The 15204-nt window shown below is 45.4% G+C and overlaps 1 protein-coding gene across 1 annotated transcript in view; it reads right to left on the bottom strand.

Moving 5' to 3' along the window:
* The window catches only part of LOC109875505 (zinc finger protein 664-like), a 32454-nt gene extending 18561 nt beyond the window's left edge, over positions 1 to 13893 (bottom strand). Inside the window, exons 1-2 of the mRNA XM_031799109.1 lie at positions 13787 to 13893; positions 2888 to 3006 (exon numbers count right to left, since the gene is read on the bottom strand). Coding sequence (XP_031654969.1) covers positions 2888 to 3006; positions 13787 to 13893 — 226 coding nt within the window. The remainder of the gene's footprint in view (positions 1 to 2887; positions 3007 to 13786) is intronic.
* Positions 13894 to 15204: the final 1311 nt, after the last annotated feature.

Raw genomic sequence — 15204 nt, 5'->3', positions numbered from 1 at the left:
TGTCGCACCCAAAGCAGTTTCACCGTGATGATAAAGACATAACTATTCACTGAAAATAAAAGAAAGAAAACAAATAATTTGCAACATAGGCTATTTGCCATTTTATTTTGTTAATATATAGGCTATTTAATATTAACGAAATAAAATGCGAAACATACATACACATTTAATAAAAAATAAAATGCATTGTATGCCTACTCACCAAAGGCTGATTATTTGAACACAAAAGCCTTCCTCGTTTCTTTCCTCAAGAAGACTTCAATGACTCTGTTGTACAGTCTGTGCGTTTTAGTTCCACCAATAAGTCCTTTTCTATCGACATGGAGGCTAATGTGGAGTCTGTCCAGTAGCATTTCTGGAATATGTTTTGATTCGCTTTAAGGCCGAGAATGACCGCTCTACAGAAGCCGTGGACACAGGGATAGTCACTGTCACACATGCCAATGTGTAAAGTTGTCCCATGTCCTCATTCAGATTTTTCTGCTTAAGGAAATCAAGGAGATCAGAGGGACTTTTCCCTTCAAAATCAGTCATAGCATACATTACAGTCAGTTCTGTTTTTAGCTTGGATAGGTCGAACAGTGTTCCGTGACTCTCTTGTTAAGCTGGAGAAGGCTGTTTGCGGGACTTTTTTCCGGTAGGTCTGAAAGTGCTGGGGGTCCAGGAGGGAGAGAAACATTCAAGACCACGAAAAATGTAACATGTTTCGTATCTGGCAAAGAATGTTGTCCAGAATATTGCTGTGGAGTTGTTGGTAGTATGTGCGAGGGTCTCCTTGTGCTGGGCCTCTGCGTGCGCTGGGTGAACTTGAGATGCGCGCTGTGTCATCGTAGATTTGACTGAACCTGCGCCTCTCTCGCTCAATTGTGTCACAAAACCCTTGTCAGGCAGAATTGTACATCCAAAGTTTGTTTCTGTAGAATTCCAAAAAGCGCATCCGAATAATAAAAAATCCCATTGAATGTTTCAAGCAAAAAACAAAACTCAAAATCATCCAAACGTGCATTAAATCCATCAGCCATAAGCACAGTATCCCCATCATGGCCATCATGGTGTTCCAGTAAGTGGTTAAACAGCTCCTTTAGGGCAACTCTCTTTTCAAAGACTGCATTGACCAATCTAGATGTATATTGCCACCTCGTTGGTGCAACCTTAAAAATGCTGCAAGGCCATTGAGATTGGCAAAGAAGACCTTGCATTCTTTAAGCTTTGAGGCTCCTTGAGTCAGTACTAAATTTAGTCGATGTGCATAGCAGTGAATGAATGAGGCCATCGGTGCCCTCTCCTTAACTTTAGCCTGCACCCCATTGAGTCCAGATGCCATGACTGCCGCGCCATCAAAACACTGTGCCACAACTTCATCCAGACTACATTCATTTTCCTCCAAGAAACGGAAAATAAGAGCGGCAATGTCATCAGCTCGCTTGCTGCTTGTCACATCTTCAAATCGGATAAATCGCTCCTTGACTCCTGTGTCTGTCACATAACGCAGGACGAGTGAGAGCTGTGCTGCATTTCCCACATCTGTTGTCTCGTCCACCATAACAGCAACAAAGGGAGCTTTTTTAATCTCCATTTTGATCTCTTCTCCCATCACTTCAGCAATAGCATAAATTAGGTCATTTTGTATTTTGCCTGACGTCCCAATGAACACTTTGTTAGTGGACAGGTGGTATTGTAAATCTGTGTTGCTTTCAGAAAGAAAAGAAAGAAGCTCCACGTAGTTCCCTTTGTTTGTGGAGTCAGCACTTTCATCGTGTCCCCTAAATGAACGTTCCTGTTTACCCAAAAACATGACACAATCAATGAGTATTTTCAATATTTCCCTATTTTTCCCTTCACCTTTTCATTGTGCAGCTCCGTTGCCCTGCGCGCTTGTTCGTTGAGCTGTATATCCACTCGGGTGTCCCCAAAAGTTTTCACTTTGGCAAAAGTTTTCACTTTGGGTACTTTGGTGTCTCGTTGCTGCCTTGATTAGACAACTCAAGTTTGCAAAGCCAGTGTGGCTCCAAACACCAAATCGATCACTTGCAAATATCAGGCATTCCCAGCAGTACAGTTTGCAGTGCTTCACGGAGCCTGTGAGCCATTGATAGCGCTCGCAGTTGGAACTTTGAAAGTGGCGAACGAACCCCTTTCCCGCCTTTGACAGGCTTTGTAGCTTCGGCGTCCTCTCCTTACAATGTCCAACTTTTCTTGAAAAGTTTGTCTTGAGAATGGCGTTATAATTATATCCTCGACCAAATTGATATCTTCTCCACCTTCCGCCATTGTGGGTTGAAAAAACAGCTTAGTAGTACGCAAATTCCTTAGTAGTACACAGTTTCCTAGTTCTGAGGTGCCCATAGGACCTGCCTCTCAATATTGGTAATCCAATCAAAAGACGTGCACGCACTACGCCTGCTAGCTGGCTCCTGTGTAACACTGGAGCCAGCCAGCAGGCGTACAATAGCCAACTCTAAAGCTGATTGGTTGACACTAAATTTTCATTTCCATTCACTTTAAGCTACAAGCGCCCGCACTGTTGATTCTGAAGGCCTGAGGGCAGATTTTAGACCCCTGGCAACACATGATGGCTGAATATGATTGGATAAAAGATCTAACATAAAGACCAGCCCTCCAAATCTCAACCTGGGGCTGGAAGCAGTGCAACCAAGAGGAAAGCTGTGAAATGAAGAGTATAACTCTTACTCTGGGGAATAATGTAATACATATTTGTGGGAAAATATATTTAAAAAATATATATATATTCTGATGTTGAGGCCACTAGCTAGAGCTAGAGAAGGCCTTGCTGGCCCTGACGGCCCACCAATGGTAGAACCCCTTTACTGCATATTGGTTCACCTTTACTGCATATTGGTTCAACGACTGCAGAGACGGTACTTACTGGTGTTAAACAGATCTCCAACCTCCTCTTCTTCCTCCAATGTGACAGTAATCTCCCCCTCCTCCTCTTTCACTCCAAAAAATGCACCCTCCTCTTTCACTCTGAACGTGTCTTCCTCTTCTTTCACTGAAACGTCTTTCTCTTCTTCTTTCACAGTAACAGCCTCACCCTCTCCTTGTTTTTGTATAGTAACATATTTCTCTTCCTCCTCCTCTTTGATGAGAGCTTCTTTTTCCGTCCAGCAAACCTCCTCTTCTTTATCAGGAAGAGAGTAGCTTAGTGAACTCATGGTCGGAGATGTTAGCCAGCTAGCATTAGCGACTAGCCTAGTTCTAAGCTAACTTAGCAAACCAGCTAGCTGACAAACAACGTAAATATATAATTAAATGGGTCAACAAGTACGTACGACAGAAGTGTGTTTAATACACAGCGACTAATATACACCAAAAACAGTGTAAAGAGCGTGAATGTTGTAGCTGTGTTTGCTAGAAAGCTACGGAGGTGTCTGACAAGCTGTTGTTGTTGAAGGAGCGTCCCGTCCACTAGATTATACGTCACACTGGCAGCGTCGCCTGAACCTAAAATACGCACATCGCCATCTGCTGACTGGAATGGGCAACGCAGTTGAGCAACCAAGCGTTTATTTTTCATTTATTTCATAAAAGTTGATTATTATATTGAGTTGTTCAAAAAGAAGCATGTGATGATTGATTCGTTTTTAATGAGAATTTAAAACCGACTTTACACCCACTACATATTTTTATTGAACCATACATCTGACATGGATCATTTTGACCCCAGAGGCATATCTTTTATCGTTGCCAACATGTGGTTTATTAAATTCTTCCAGTTTTTCATGACTTTGTCAATCAACTTGTTCTTAATAAATCTAAATATGGTTCAGTGTTTCTGTATCAATATCGACTTTCATTTTGACCCCAGGCAAAAGCACCTTTGATAATTGGATGTTCATTTAAAATCAAAATCACATTTTATTGGTCACATACACATGTTTAGCATGTTATTGCGGGTGTTGTGAAATGCTTGTGGTTTTAGCTCTGACAGTGCAGTAATATCTAACAAGTAATATCTAACAATTTAACAACATATACCCAATATACACAAATCTAAGTATTCAAATCTAGGTTTCTCTGTAGACATGATCCATCCCACCAGAGGGTGGAGGGGCACCTGTATCAGTGGTTTTGACCAGATAGACACCTGCAGACACACAGTATAGTGCCTCCCATGTACTCTCCTAAGATTGGATTTTTCTATACCACGTATCACATGACTGTACAAAACTATCAATGGTAGAAAACTCTGCCAGTGGTAGAAAAGTCTAGCAGGAGTATACAGTGCATTCGTAATGTATTCAGACCCCTTCACTTTTCCCACATTTTGTTACATTACAGCCTTATTCTAAAATGGAAGATTTTTTCCCTCATCAATCTACACACAATACCCCATTATGACATCACAATACCCCCTAATGACATCACAATACCCCATAATGACAAACCCAAAACTTTTTTTTTTACATTTATGCACTTATTCAGACCCTTTGCTATGAGACTCGAAATTGAGCTCACATGCACCCCGATTCCATTGATCACCCTTGAGATGTTTCTACAACTTGATTGGAGTCCACCTGTGGTAAATTCAATTGATTGGACATGATTTGGAAAGGCACACACCTGTCTATATATGGTCCCACAGGTAACCAAGCGATGAGGTCAAAGGAATTGTCCGTAGAGCTCCAAGACAGGATTGTGTCAAGGCACAGATCTGGGGACGGGTACCAAAACATTTCTGCAGTATTGAAGGTCCCCAAGAACACAGTGACCTCCATCATACTTAATGGAAGAAGTTTGTTATTATTATTATTATTATTATTATGTGTAGTCTGAATCCGTGGAGCTGCAGGGATTTGTAGTCTTAGTAGCCTCCATCAACGTTAATGGAAGAAGTTTGTTATTATTATTATTTGTAGTCTTGCATGTCGTCTACTTTGATGCTAATTAGCATTTTCGAATCGATGAATAAAGGATCACCATTTTAGTTCCTGACAAGGCAGCGGCTAGTCTTCCTGGGGTCCAGCAAAATAAAGGCAGTTATATAATATTAAAAACATTAAAATACATTCACAACACACGGTGTGCCCTCAGTCACCTTGTCCTAGAGAGATTTACATGGTTATTAAAACGTCACACCAGGGTGAGCCTGAACAAAACACAGCCCCGTGGGGAAAAATTAATGGTGGAAAAACGATGTGAACGATTTCCCTGTTTGACCTGTAGTTGTTATGGATATTATGACTCTACAGCGCCCCACAGTGGACGTGTCAAAATATGTTACATTGACAAAGCACACTTTATTTAACCTCCATGTCATCTTGTTTTTACATGGAATTGTAGATTTTAACGGTATATAGGATGTATTTTGGATGCTTTCAGTGTATTTTCAACGCTTTCAGACAATGGATTAATTGCAATTAAAAAATAGTGCACTAACATTACACAAAGTTATCTCAAGTCTGACAGCCCAAACAAAAACACACATTATCAGTCAAAAACACAAATCAGAACACAGCCTCTCTATTCTCTCATGTGTTTTCAGGTCCTCTGACTGGGAAAATGTCTTTCCACAATGAGAGCAGTGGTATGTCTTCTCCTCCTGTGAATATGTATGTATTCTTTCATGCTCTTTCAGGTACCTTAACTGGGTAAATCTCTTTCCACAGTGGGAGCAGTGGTCTTTTTTTCTGTGTGTGTCCTCTCATACAGGTTTCTTAACTGGGTACAACTCTTTCCACAATGGGAACATTGGAAAAGTTTTTCCCCTGTGTGGTCCACAGACGATGCAATCTCAACCACACTGCACACTGCCCATACCCATCTGGACAAGAGGAATACCTATGTGAGAATGCTGTTCATCGACTACAGCTCAGCATTTAACACCATAGTACCCTCCAAACTCGTCATCAAGCTCGAGACCCTGGGTCTCGACCCCGCCCTGTGCAACTGGGTAATGGACTTTCTGACGGGCCGCCCCCAGGTGGTGAGGGTAGGTAACAACATCTCCACCCCGCTGATCCTCAAAACTGGGGCCCCACAAGGGTGCGTTCTGAGCCCTTTCCTGTACTCCCTGTTTACCCACGACTGCGTGGCCACGCACGCCTCCAAATCAATCAAGTTTGCGGACGGCACTACAGTGGTAGGCTTGATTACCAACAACGACGAGACGGCCTACAGGGAGGAGGCGAGGGCCCTCGGAGTGTGGTGTCAGGAAAATAACCTCACACTCAATGTCAACAAAACTAAGGAGATGATTGTGGACTTCAGGAAACAGCAGAGGGAGCACCCCCCTATCCACATCGATGGGACAGTAGTGTAGAGGGTAGTAAGCTTTAAGTTCCACGGCGTACACATCACAGACAAACTGAATTGGTCCACCCACACAGACAGCATCGTGAAGAAGGCGCAGCAGCGCCTCTTCAACCTCAGGAGGCTGAAGAAATTTAGCTTGTCACCAAAAGCACTCACAAACTTCTACAGATGCACAATCGAGAGCATCCTGTCGGGCTGTATCACCGCCTGGTACGGCAACTGCTCCACCCACAACCGTAAGGCTCTCCAGAGGGTAGTGAGGTCTGCACAACGCATCACCGGGGGCAAACTACCTGCCCTCCAGGACACCTACACCACTCGATGTCACAGGAAGGCCATAAAGATCATCAAGGACAACAACCACCCGAGCCACTGCCTGTTCACCCCGCTATCATCCAGAAGGCAAGGACAGTACAGGTGCATCAAAGCTGGGACCAGGAGACTGAAAAACAGCTTCTATCTCAAGGCCATCAGACTGTTAAACAGACACCACTAACATTGAGTGGCTGCTGCCAACACACTGACTCAACTCCAGCCACTTTAATAATGGGAATTGATGGAAAATGATGTAAAATATATCACTAGCCACTTTAAACTATGCCACTTTGTTTACATACCCTACATTACTCATCTCATATGTATATACTGTACTCAATACCATCTACTGCATCTTGCCTATGCCGCTCTGTACCATCACTCATTCATATATGTTAGTTAGATTACTCGTTGGTTATTACTGCATTGTCGGAGCTAGAAGCACAAGAATTTCGCTACACTCGCATTAACATCTGCTAACCATGTGTATGTGACAAATAAATTTGATTTGATTTGATTTCATGCATCTGGGTAAACATCATTCCACATTGAGAACAGTGGTAAGGCTTCTCTCCAGTGTGTGTTCTCTTATGTGTTCTCAGGCTCCCTAACTGAGTAAAACTCTTTCCACACTGGGAGCAGTGATGTCGTCCTGCTGGTTTGGACGTCTCAGGGTCTGGTTCCCCTGAAGGACTCTTCCTGCTGTCAGAAGGAGAGTCTGGTCTCTATCCGGTCAAAAACAAACCAATTATTGAATTAAATAGAGACATGAATGAAACCTCCACATGATAAAACATATATTTAGACTCAACACCATGCTATTACAAGATGAGATATTTAGCCAGTCACTAGCAGATGCGCTCAACTGAAAGGATTTCCACAGTGTGGGGAACCTCTAAAGCATATATTACGGTGGGCTCTGGTGTATTAGAGGGGAAATAACACAGTGTGGGAACCTCTATAACATGTATTATGGTATGGCTCTGGTGTATTAGAGGGTAAATAACACAGTGTGGGAACCTCTACACCATGTATTATGGCTCTGGTGTATTAGCGGGGGAAATAACACAGTGTGGAAACCTCTATAACATGTATTATGGCTCTGGTGTATTAGAGGGGAAATAACACAGTGTGGGAACCTCTATAACATGTATTATGGCTCTGGTGTATTAGAGGGGAAATAACACCGTGTGGGGAACCTCTATAACATGTATTATGTTAGGCTCTGGTGTATTAGAGGGGAAATAACACCATGTATTATGGCTCTGGTGTATTAGATGGGAAATGGCATGCCTCCAGAAAGAAGAGAGAAGGTCTGAAGCAGTGAAAAGACTAGAAACAGAGATGTGGTCTGGAAAGGGATTTGGACATTTCACAGATCGCACATTTCAAAACTGCCTGCAAATTCACATTTCAGATGCAGGAAATGTATAACAAAAAAGGCAGAATATGCTCTGTTTAGACCTAGAACCAGTTTAATGAGGGAGGTGAGAAGACAGGCAGGCTACTAGCAAGACAACTAGAAATGCAGAACACTTGGAACGTAATTCCAGCCATTGAGAAGGACACTAAGATGTTGACCTCATCCAAAGAGATTGACAGCGTGTTTTAATGTTATTATGAAGATGTATATACATCCTTCTGTTCAGCCCCATAGATATGGACACTTCTTTGTCTGGCATAGAATTACCTAGATTATCAGATAGCCAGGTAGAGGACCTAGACTGGACTATAACAGAAGAGGAGGTTAGAGACGCCATTTTATCTATGAAAGCAGGCAAATCACCTGGTCTGGACGGCCTTCCTGTAGAATATTATAAAAGTATATTGACATTCTTGTGCCTGTGTCATGACGGGTCGACAATAGAAGACTGGTTTGCCCAGCAGAGATCGCCCTCGTCCCTTGTAGAATCTGTCTGGTCGTAGTGTCGTAGAACGGATACGTTGTACCCTGTCGTTCTCAGGAGATTGTCTGTCCTTTCCTAGGCCACGTACGTTTACAGCTGCAGCTGATAACTCGACATCTAGGATGTCACTTCTTCTTCAGTGAATAAGAGTTCAAAGTACTTACCAAGTTGCCTCAACGCAGCTCATACTATATTCTGGCTGGTGTAGTTGAAATTCATCCTTCCAGATTGTCACCGCCAGGGTTGAAATTAGCCCTTTTAAACGTATGGACACCTCATCTGGAACATGAGGTTGACTTCCGTCAACGGACTTTTGTAGTAGGGGAGAAGGGCGTGTTTCATAGTTCTCAACCAATGTCTGTTCACTTGGGCGTGGCCACTGATTGAGCCCAGTTCACTTAATGAAAACAATTCTCTCATTTAGCAGCTAAAATTACATTTCATATTTAAACATTTAAATTGCACAAGAATTCCACGATAACTAGAATGTGTAGACTTTCCAAGATCATATGTCACGCTGATAGCATCGCCTGAAAGACGCACATCGCCATCTGTTGACTGGAGTGGGTAAAGCAGATACATGTTCCAGACAAAAAGTGAATTTTTACATTTCTTTCATTAAATAATAATATAATAGTCAGACAACTGCCAGTAAGCTATGTCTACATAGGTATTGGGATCTAGCCTCATTGATCTTCCAGTAAGCTATGTTTACATGGGTATTGGGATCTGACCTCATTGATCTATCAATAAGCTATGTTTACATGGGTATTGGGATCTCAGCTATAGTATAATCCAGAAAAGCAGTCCTACCAGCTAGCAGTGTAAGGAACCTTGTCTGACAGCCAATCAACCGTGTCCTGAGCCTGTCGCCTGCAGTCTGTGGAGAAAAGTTAATTTTCTTTCTCGTAAAGTTACACAGGGTCCATGGGCCACATAAATAATTACCGTCCAGCACATTGTCTAGGAAGGTACTGTTCCTAGGCCATCATTGTAAATAAGAATTTGTTCTTAACTGACTTGTCAATTTAAATAAAGGAAGAAAAAAAGGGAATATATTTCATCAGCCATTGGTATAATTGAACTACAATGGCCATAATGCATTGCATGCCTACTTGTCAGGTCTGTTTATTTTACACCTGCTATGTAAAAGAGACAGAAGAATGCACGATGGTCAATGCTATCTGGTATCCTTGGGAGATCCCTACCCTAAACCCTAACCTTAACCATTTTAAATGTCAACTTCAATGAGCTAGGGACGTCCCAAGGATGTATCTCTACCTGAAAATACATGATCTAAGTGATTGATAGTTGGTATTCAGCAGTCATAAAGCCTTATTTACTTTAATGAACTACTAAAATAGTGATTCTGTCAGACAGCAGCTCTACACTTTATTGACTGACTGATCCATTCCTCCTTCCATCCCTCCTGAAGACCCAGTGAGGGTGGAGCTCAGTCAGAGAGCTGCTGAGGGACTGGGTAGGAAGAACACTTCTACAGCCAGAGAGGTGAGAGGTCACACATGGTTTAGATGGTAAATATTTATGTCCCCTTAGCGGTTCATCACATCAGCAAAAGGGAATATTTTCCATCATCGATGTTTATTTACATTAGTGCAAATTGTCCACTGATATTGGTGTAATTTGTCACCCCTTTCGGCTGTTGCTGGACTTCTTCCGGGAACTTCGCAATTTCAATTGAAAACGATGGTGACAAGTTTGGATGCAACAACAGTTATTAAAAAGGTTAAGTTGGGTTGATGTCCCGGGTGGCACCGTGGTTAAGTGCCACCGGAGACTCTGGGTTCGCACCCAGGCTCTGTCGTAACGGGCCGCGACCGGGAGGTCCATGGGGCGACACACAATTGGCCTATCGTCGTCCGGGTCACGGAGGGTTTGGCCGGTAGGGATATCCTTGTCTCGCCGCACACCAGCGACTCCTGTGGCGGGCCGGGCGCAGTGTGCGCTAACAAAGATTGCCAGGTGCACCGTGTTTCCTCCGACACATTGGTGCGGCTGGCTTCCGGGTTGGATGCGCGCTGTGTTAAGAAGCAGTGTGGCTGGTTGGGTTGTGTATCGGAGGACGCAGGACTTTCGACTTTTGTCTCTCCCGAGCCTGTACGGGAGTTGTAGCGATGAGACAAGATAGTAGCTACTAACAATTGGATACCACGAAATTGGGGAGAAAAAGGTGGTAAATAAAAAATTTAAAGTTGGGTTGAATATGTCTCGAAATAATGTATATAATAATAATATAACATACTAATAATGAGTAACGAAGACAATGATGGTTTTCTGTGAAAGTTCATTTCCCCTCAGACACACATTTGTTCTTTGATATTATGAAGGTAATTTGTGTCAAATGTACTTTCCCCACTCATTCACCCCATCTCTTTACATTGCTTATGCATATTCGGTGGCCAGACTGAAATTCCGAACACAATGCCCATCCTGGCAGATCTAAACCTAATGTAGCACATTGTGACTTTTGTGCATCCAGACCTAATGTAGCTTGGAGTGATCAGATGACAGAAGTCACATATATGTGCCATGTGTAACAGCCTGTAGATGCTCCATATCCATTACTTTGAGTTTTATATAATATGACTAAATGTGTTGCAGGGACAGTCAAGAAATGGAACGGCAAGGCCACAGAACATGACATTAGCAGAGCTGTGGGAGACCACCTCAAGCCCCTGGTAGAGACGGGGGTGGTGTTTACCACTCCTTCAGCAGGCTTGAAAAGTGGGATTGATCTGGTTGATCCATTTGTTTGTTTTCAGTAGTTGAATCCTTCTCATTCATTCTTAATTAATTATATTTACAAAAACATCATACCTAACCCTTTCCCTATCTCCCCTTCCCTAATCTAATCTCTAATCGCTTCATACTCGTCGCCAAACCCACTGGCTCCATGTCATCTACAAGACCCTGCTAGGTAAAGTCCCCCCTTATCTCAGCTCGCTGGTCACCATAGCATCTCCCACCTGTAGCACACGCTCCAGCAGGTATATCTCTCTAGTCACCCCCAAAACCAATTCTTTCTTTGGCCGCCTCTCCTTCCAGTTCTCTGCTGCCAATGACTGGAACGAACTACAAAAATCTCTGAAACTGGAAACACTTATCTCCCTCACTAGCTTTAAGCACCAACTGTCAGAGCAGCTCACAGATTACTGCACCTGTACATAGCCCACCTATAATTTAGCCCAAACAACTACCTCTTTCCCAACTGTATTTAATTTTTATTTATTTATTTATTTTGCTCCTTTGCACCCCATTATTTTTTATTTCTACTTTGCACATTCTTCCATTGCAAAACTACCATTCCAGTATTTTACTTGCTATATTGTATTTACTTTGCCATCATGGCCTTTTTTGCCTTTACCTCCCTTCTCACCTCACATTGTATATAGACTTGTTTATACTGCATTATTGACTGTATGTTTGTTTTTACTCCATGTGTAACTCTGTGTCGTTTTATCTGTCGAACTGCTTTGCTTTATCTTGGCCAGGTCGCAATTGTAAATGAGAACTTGTTCTCAACTTGCCTACCTGGTTAAATAAAGGTAAAATAAAAATAAAATAAATAAAAATCTATCCCCTTACCAAACTCACTCTAACACTCCCAGCTCTAAACCCCCTTTCCACCTCTCCCGTGCCGCATGCTTCCCCCACTTCCTCTCCTCCCTCTTCATCTTCCCCCTCAAATCACCTTCCACCCTTCTCACTATCCCTTCCACCCCCCAATCTCTCCCTGTCTTGACTAAATTCTTCCTGGCTTCCCACAGTCCCTTTTTAAAGAGACTCATGAGAAGCCAGAGCAGAAAACTGTCCCTATCCGTTCCCTTTGCCCTCCCTACGCCTCTCTCTAGCCTAGCCCATGTCAAAACAAAATCACTCCTAACCACACCTAGCATCACCCGTGCCCTAGCCCATACTAGTCCGGCAAAGGCACAGTCCCAGAAGGCATGGCGCACAGTCTCCTCCCTGCCACAAGCAGATCTTGGACAGGTGGGGGATTGCACCAAACTATACCGGTACAAGATGGCACGTACCGGCAAGCACTTATGGAGGCCCAACCAATTCAGGTCCTTGAGCCTGTTGTCCAGGCCCCGCGCCTGCACTCCCTCCCAGACCGAGTGGGTCGCCACGGCAGCTGTTCCGCCCGAGGACCCGCGTTAGACCACACCATTACGCTTCTCGCCTTATACGAGAAGAACTCCCGCAGGAGGTAACCGGACGGGTGTATAACCGGGCGAGCAAGCTCCGTCAACAAGAAAGAAACAAAAATGGCGTCCTTTTCTCCCTTTTTTTAAGTCTACAATATCCTATTATAAAAGCCCTTATCCTCCCCTTGACTAAATCCCACCACTCTAACACCCCCTCGCACATGGACCGGAGGCCGTCAAGCCTCCAAAAGAAACAAAAAAATGCGTCAACAAAAGAAAACAAAGACAAACCAGGAGACTCACCCGATGCTCCCCTGGTCCATCTCCACCGGCGGGGACGTCCTCTCCTCTCCTGACGCCCCCCCGTCCTCCATCCCAACCCATGACCCAGGCAGTGTGTTGGGTCCTCCCTCCCCACCCACCATCCCCCCCTCCCTGTTTGCCTCGGGGCTGCATGTAGGGGACCCCATCTCCCCAAACAGGAGTTGGGATCCCTCTAGCAAACAGCCCACCGACCCCTCACTGGAGTCATCCACTAAAATGCAAGGGGCTGAGGCAAATTACCCCCCCCCCCCCCCCCCCCGCCACTCTCTTAGCCCCCCCCCCCTCCCCCTCCACACCCCCCTCCCTCTCACCTCCTGCCAAGCTCCCCCTCTTTATCCCTTTCTTCTTTGGTGAAGGAGGTAGCGGGGAGACACAACGTCCCATCCCCGCTAACTCCTCCACCGAATCCCTCATTTCGACCGAGGAAGCCTGGCAGGCTGTCCCCCCATCTCCCCCCCCTCCACTCCTCTCTCCTTCTCCGTCACTGTCCCCGTTCCCTCTTCCACTCCTTCTCGTACCACTGTCCCCTTCTCCCTCTTCTCAGCTCCTCCACCTTCTTCCGTCCCCTTTTTCTTCTCTCCTTCTGTTCCATTCTTTTCTTCTCCTCGCCTCTTTCTTCCCACCTCATCCTTCTTCCCATCTTCTTCCTGCGCCGTCTTTTCCCCTGTGCCATCCATGCAATCCGCACGCGTCCTTTCTTTCCTCCCCCCATCCCCCGCTCCCCCCCCAGCTGCAGACGCGTATGACCTGTGACGAGCCGGGCAATCACGCCACAGGTGTACTTTCGAGCCACACCCGTGGCAAGCCTTGGGCTCGTCACACTCCTTGGCCTCGTGCTCTTCCGACCCACAAAAACGACATTTCTTGGCGCTGCACGAGGCCAGGATATGGCCGTAGGCCATACAACGCCTGCAGAACGGGGGCTGACGTGCATAGTAGAGTGTTCCCCTGTCAGCCCCCAGGGAGAACATCGCCGGAGGATGGAGGTAGACATCCACACTCTTCGGGGACTCTCTGAGTAACGCCTGGAACCCTCTCCTCCCGTTCCAGAAACCCAGGGAGTCCCTGAGGTACCTCGCTGAGGAGACATTGTCCATGTATCTCTCCAGAAAGGCCCTCACTTCTTCATCCTTCACGTGCGGATTGTACATGTTTACGGTGACCACCCTGAAGTTGTTCTTTGCCAGGCTGGTCACCGCATAATGGCACAGGGGTCCTTTTCTTTCCGCTTCCTTTGCCATCTCAATACATCATCATGTTTCTCTTGCTTGTGAAACGTCACACCAAACTATACCGGTACAAGATGGAAAGTACCGGCAAACGCTTATGAAGGCTCAACCAATTCAGGTCCTTGAGCCCGTTGTCCAGGCCCCGCGCCTGCACTCCCCCCCAGACCACTGACGAGATGCCTGCTGCGCAGGACTCCCTGCCTGCCTGACCTCCTCGTACAGGTGCCTGTGGTCTAAACCTACTCGGCAACTTCAACCTCGGGGTGCGCACGCAGCCACTTGGCCGCATGACCAAAGTGCCACGGCAGCTGTTCCGCCCGAGGACCCGTGTTAGACCACACCATTACGCTTCTCGCCTGATACGAGAAGAACACCTGCAGGAGGTAACCGGGCGGGTGTATCACTGGCTGAGCAAGCTCCGCTAACAAGAAAGAAACAAAAATTGAGTCCAGCTTGAGGGGGAAATGTGGTAACCCCCTACCTCCCTCCCCGATGGGACAGATCATGCGTGCCCTGGCGACCCACTCGCACCTGCCACTCCACATAAACTGAAACACAAGCCTCACTAGAGGCCTCCTCAGACAAGCCGGCAATGGGTAGATATATGCCAAATACAAAAGAGACGGCAACACATCCACCTTTAGGACCAGGACTTTGCCCATAAAAGACAAATACCTAGCCTTCCACATTGCTAGCTTCCTCTGTACCACTGCGATACGCATGTTCCAGTTTAGCGTCGCTGAGCCGGAGGTCTCAAAATGAACCCCGAGAATCCTCAGGGCCCCTTCACAGAGAGATAACCCCCCAGGCACATCCGTTCTACCGCGCCATCTTCCGAAAAACTTGACGGAAGACTTTGCATGGTTCAGAACTGCTCCCGACGCTCGGGTGAAATCCCCAAAGATGGCAAGGGACCTTGTCAGGCACGAGTCCTTGCACAACAGCAAGGAAGTGTCGTCGGCGTACTGCATCATCTTAACACGC

This window comes from Oncorhynchus kisutch, linkage group LG20 (assembly GCF_002021735.2).
Source record: "Oncorhynchus kisutch isolate 150728-3 linkage group LG20, Okis_V2, whole genome shotgun sequence".
Taxonomy (NCBI): domain Eukaryota; kingdom Metazoa; phylum Chordata; class Actinopteri; order Salmoniformes; family Salmonidae; genus Oncorhynchus; species Oncorhynchus kisutch.
This window is presented reverse-complemented; position numbering and strand designations above follow the sequence as displayed.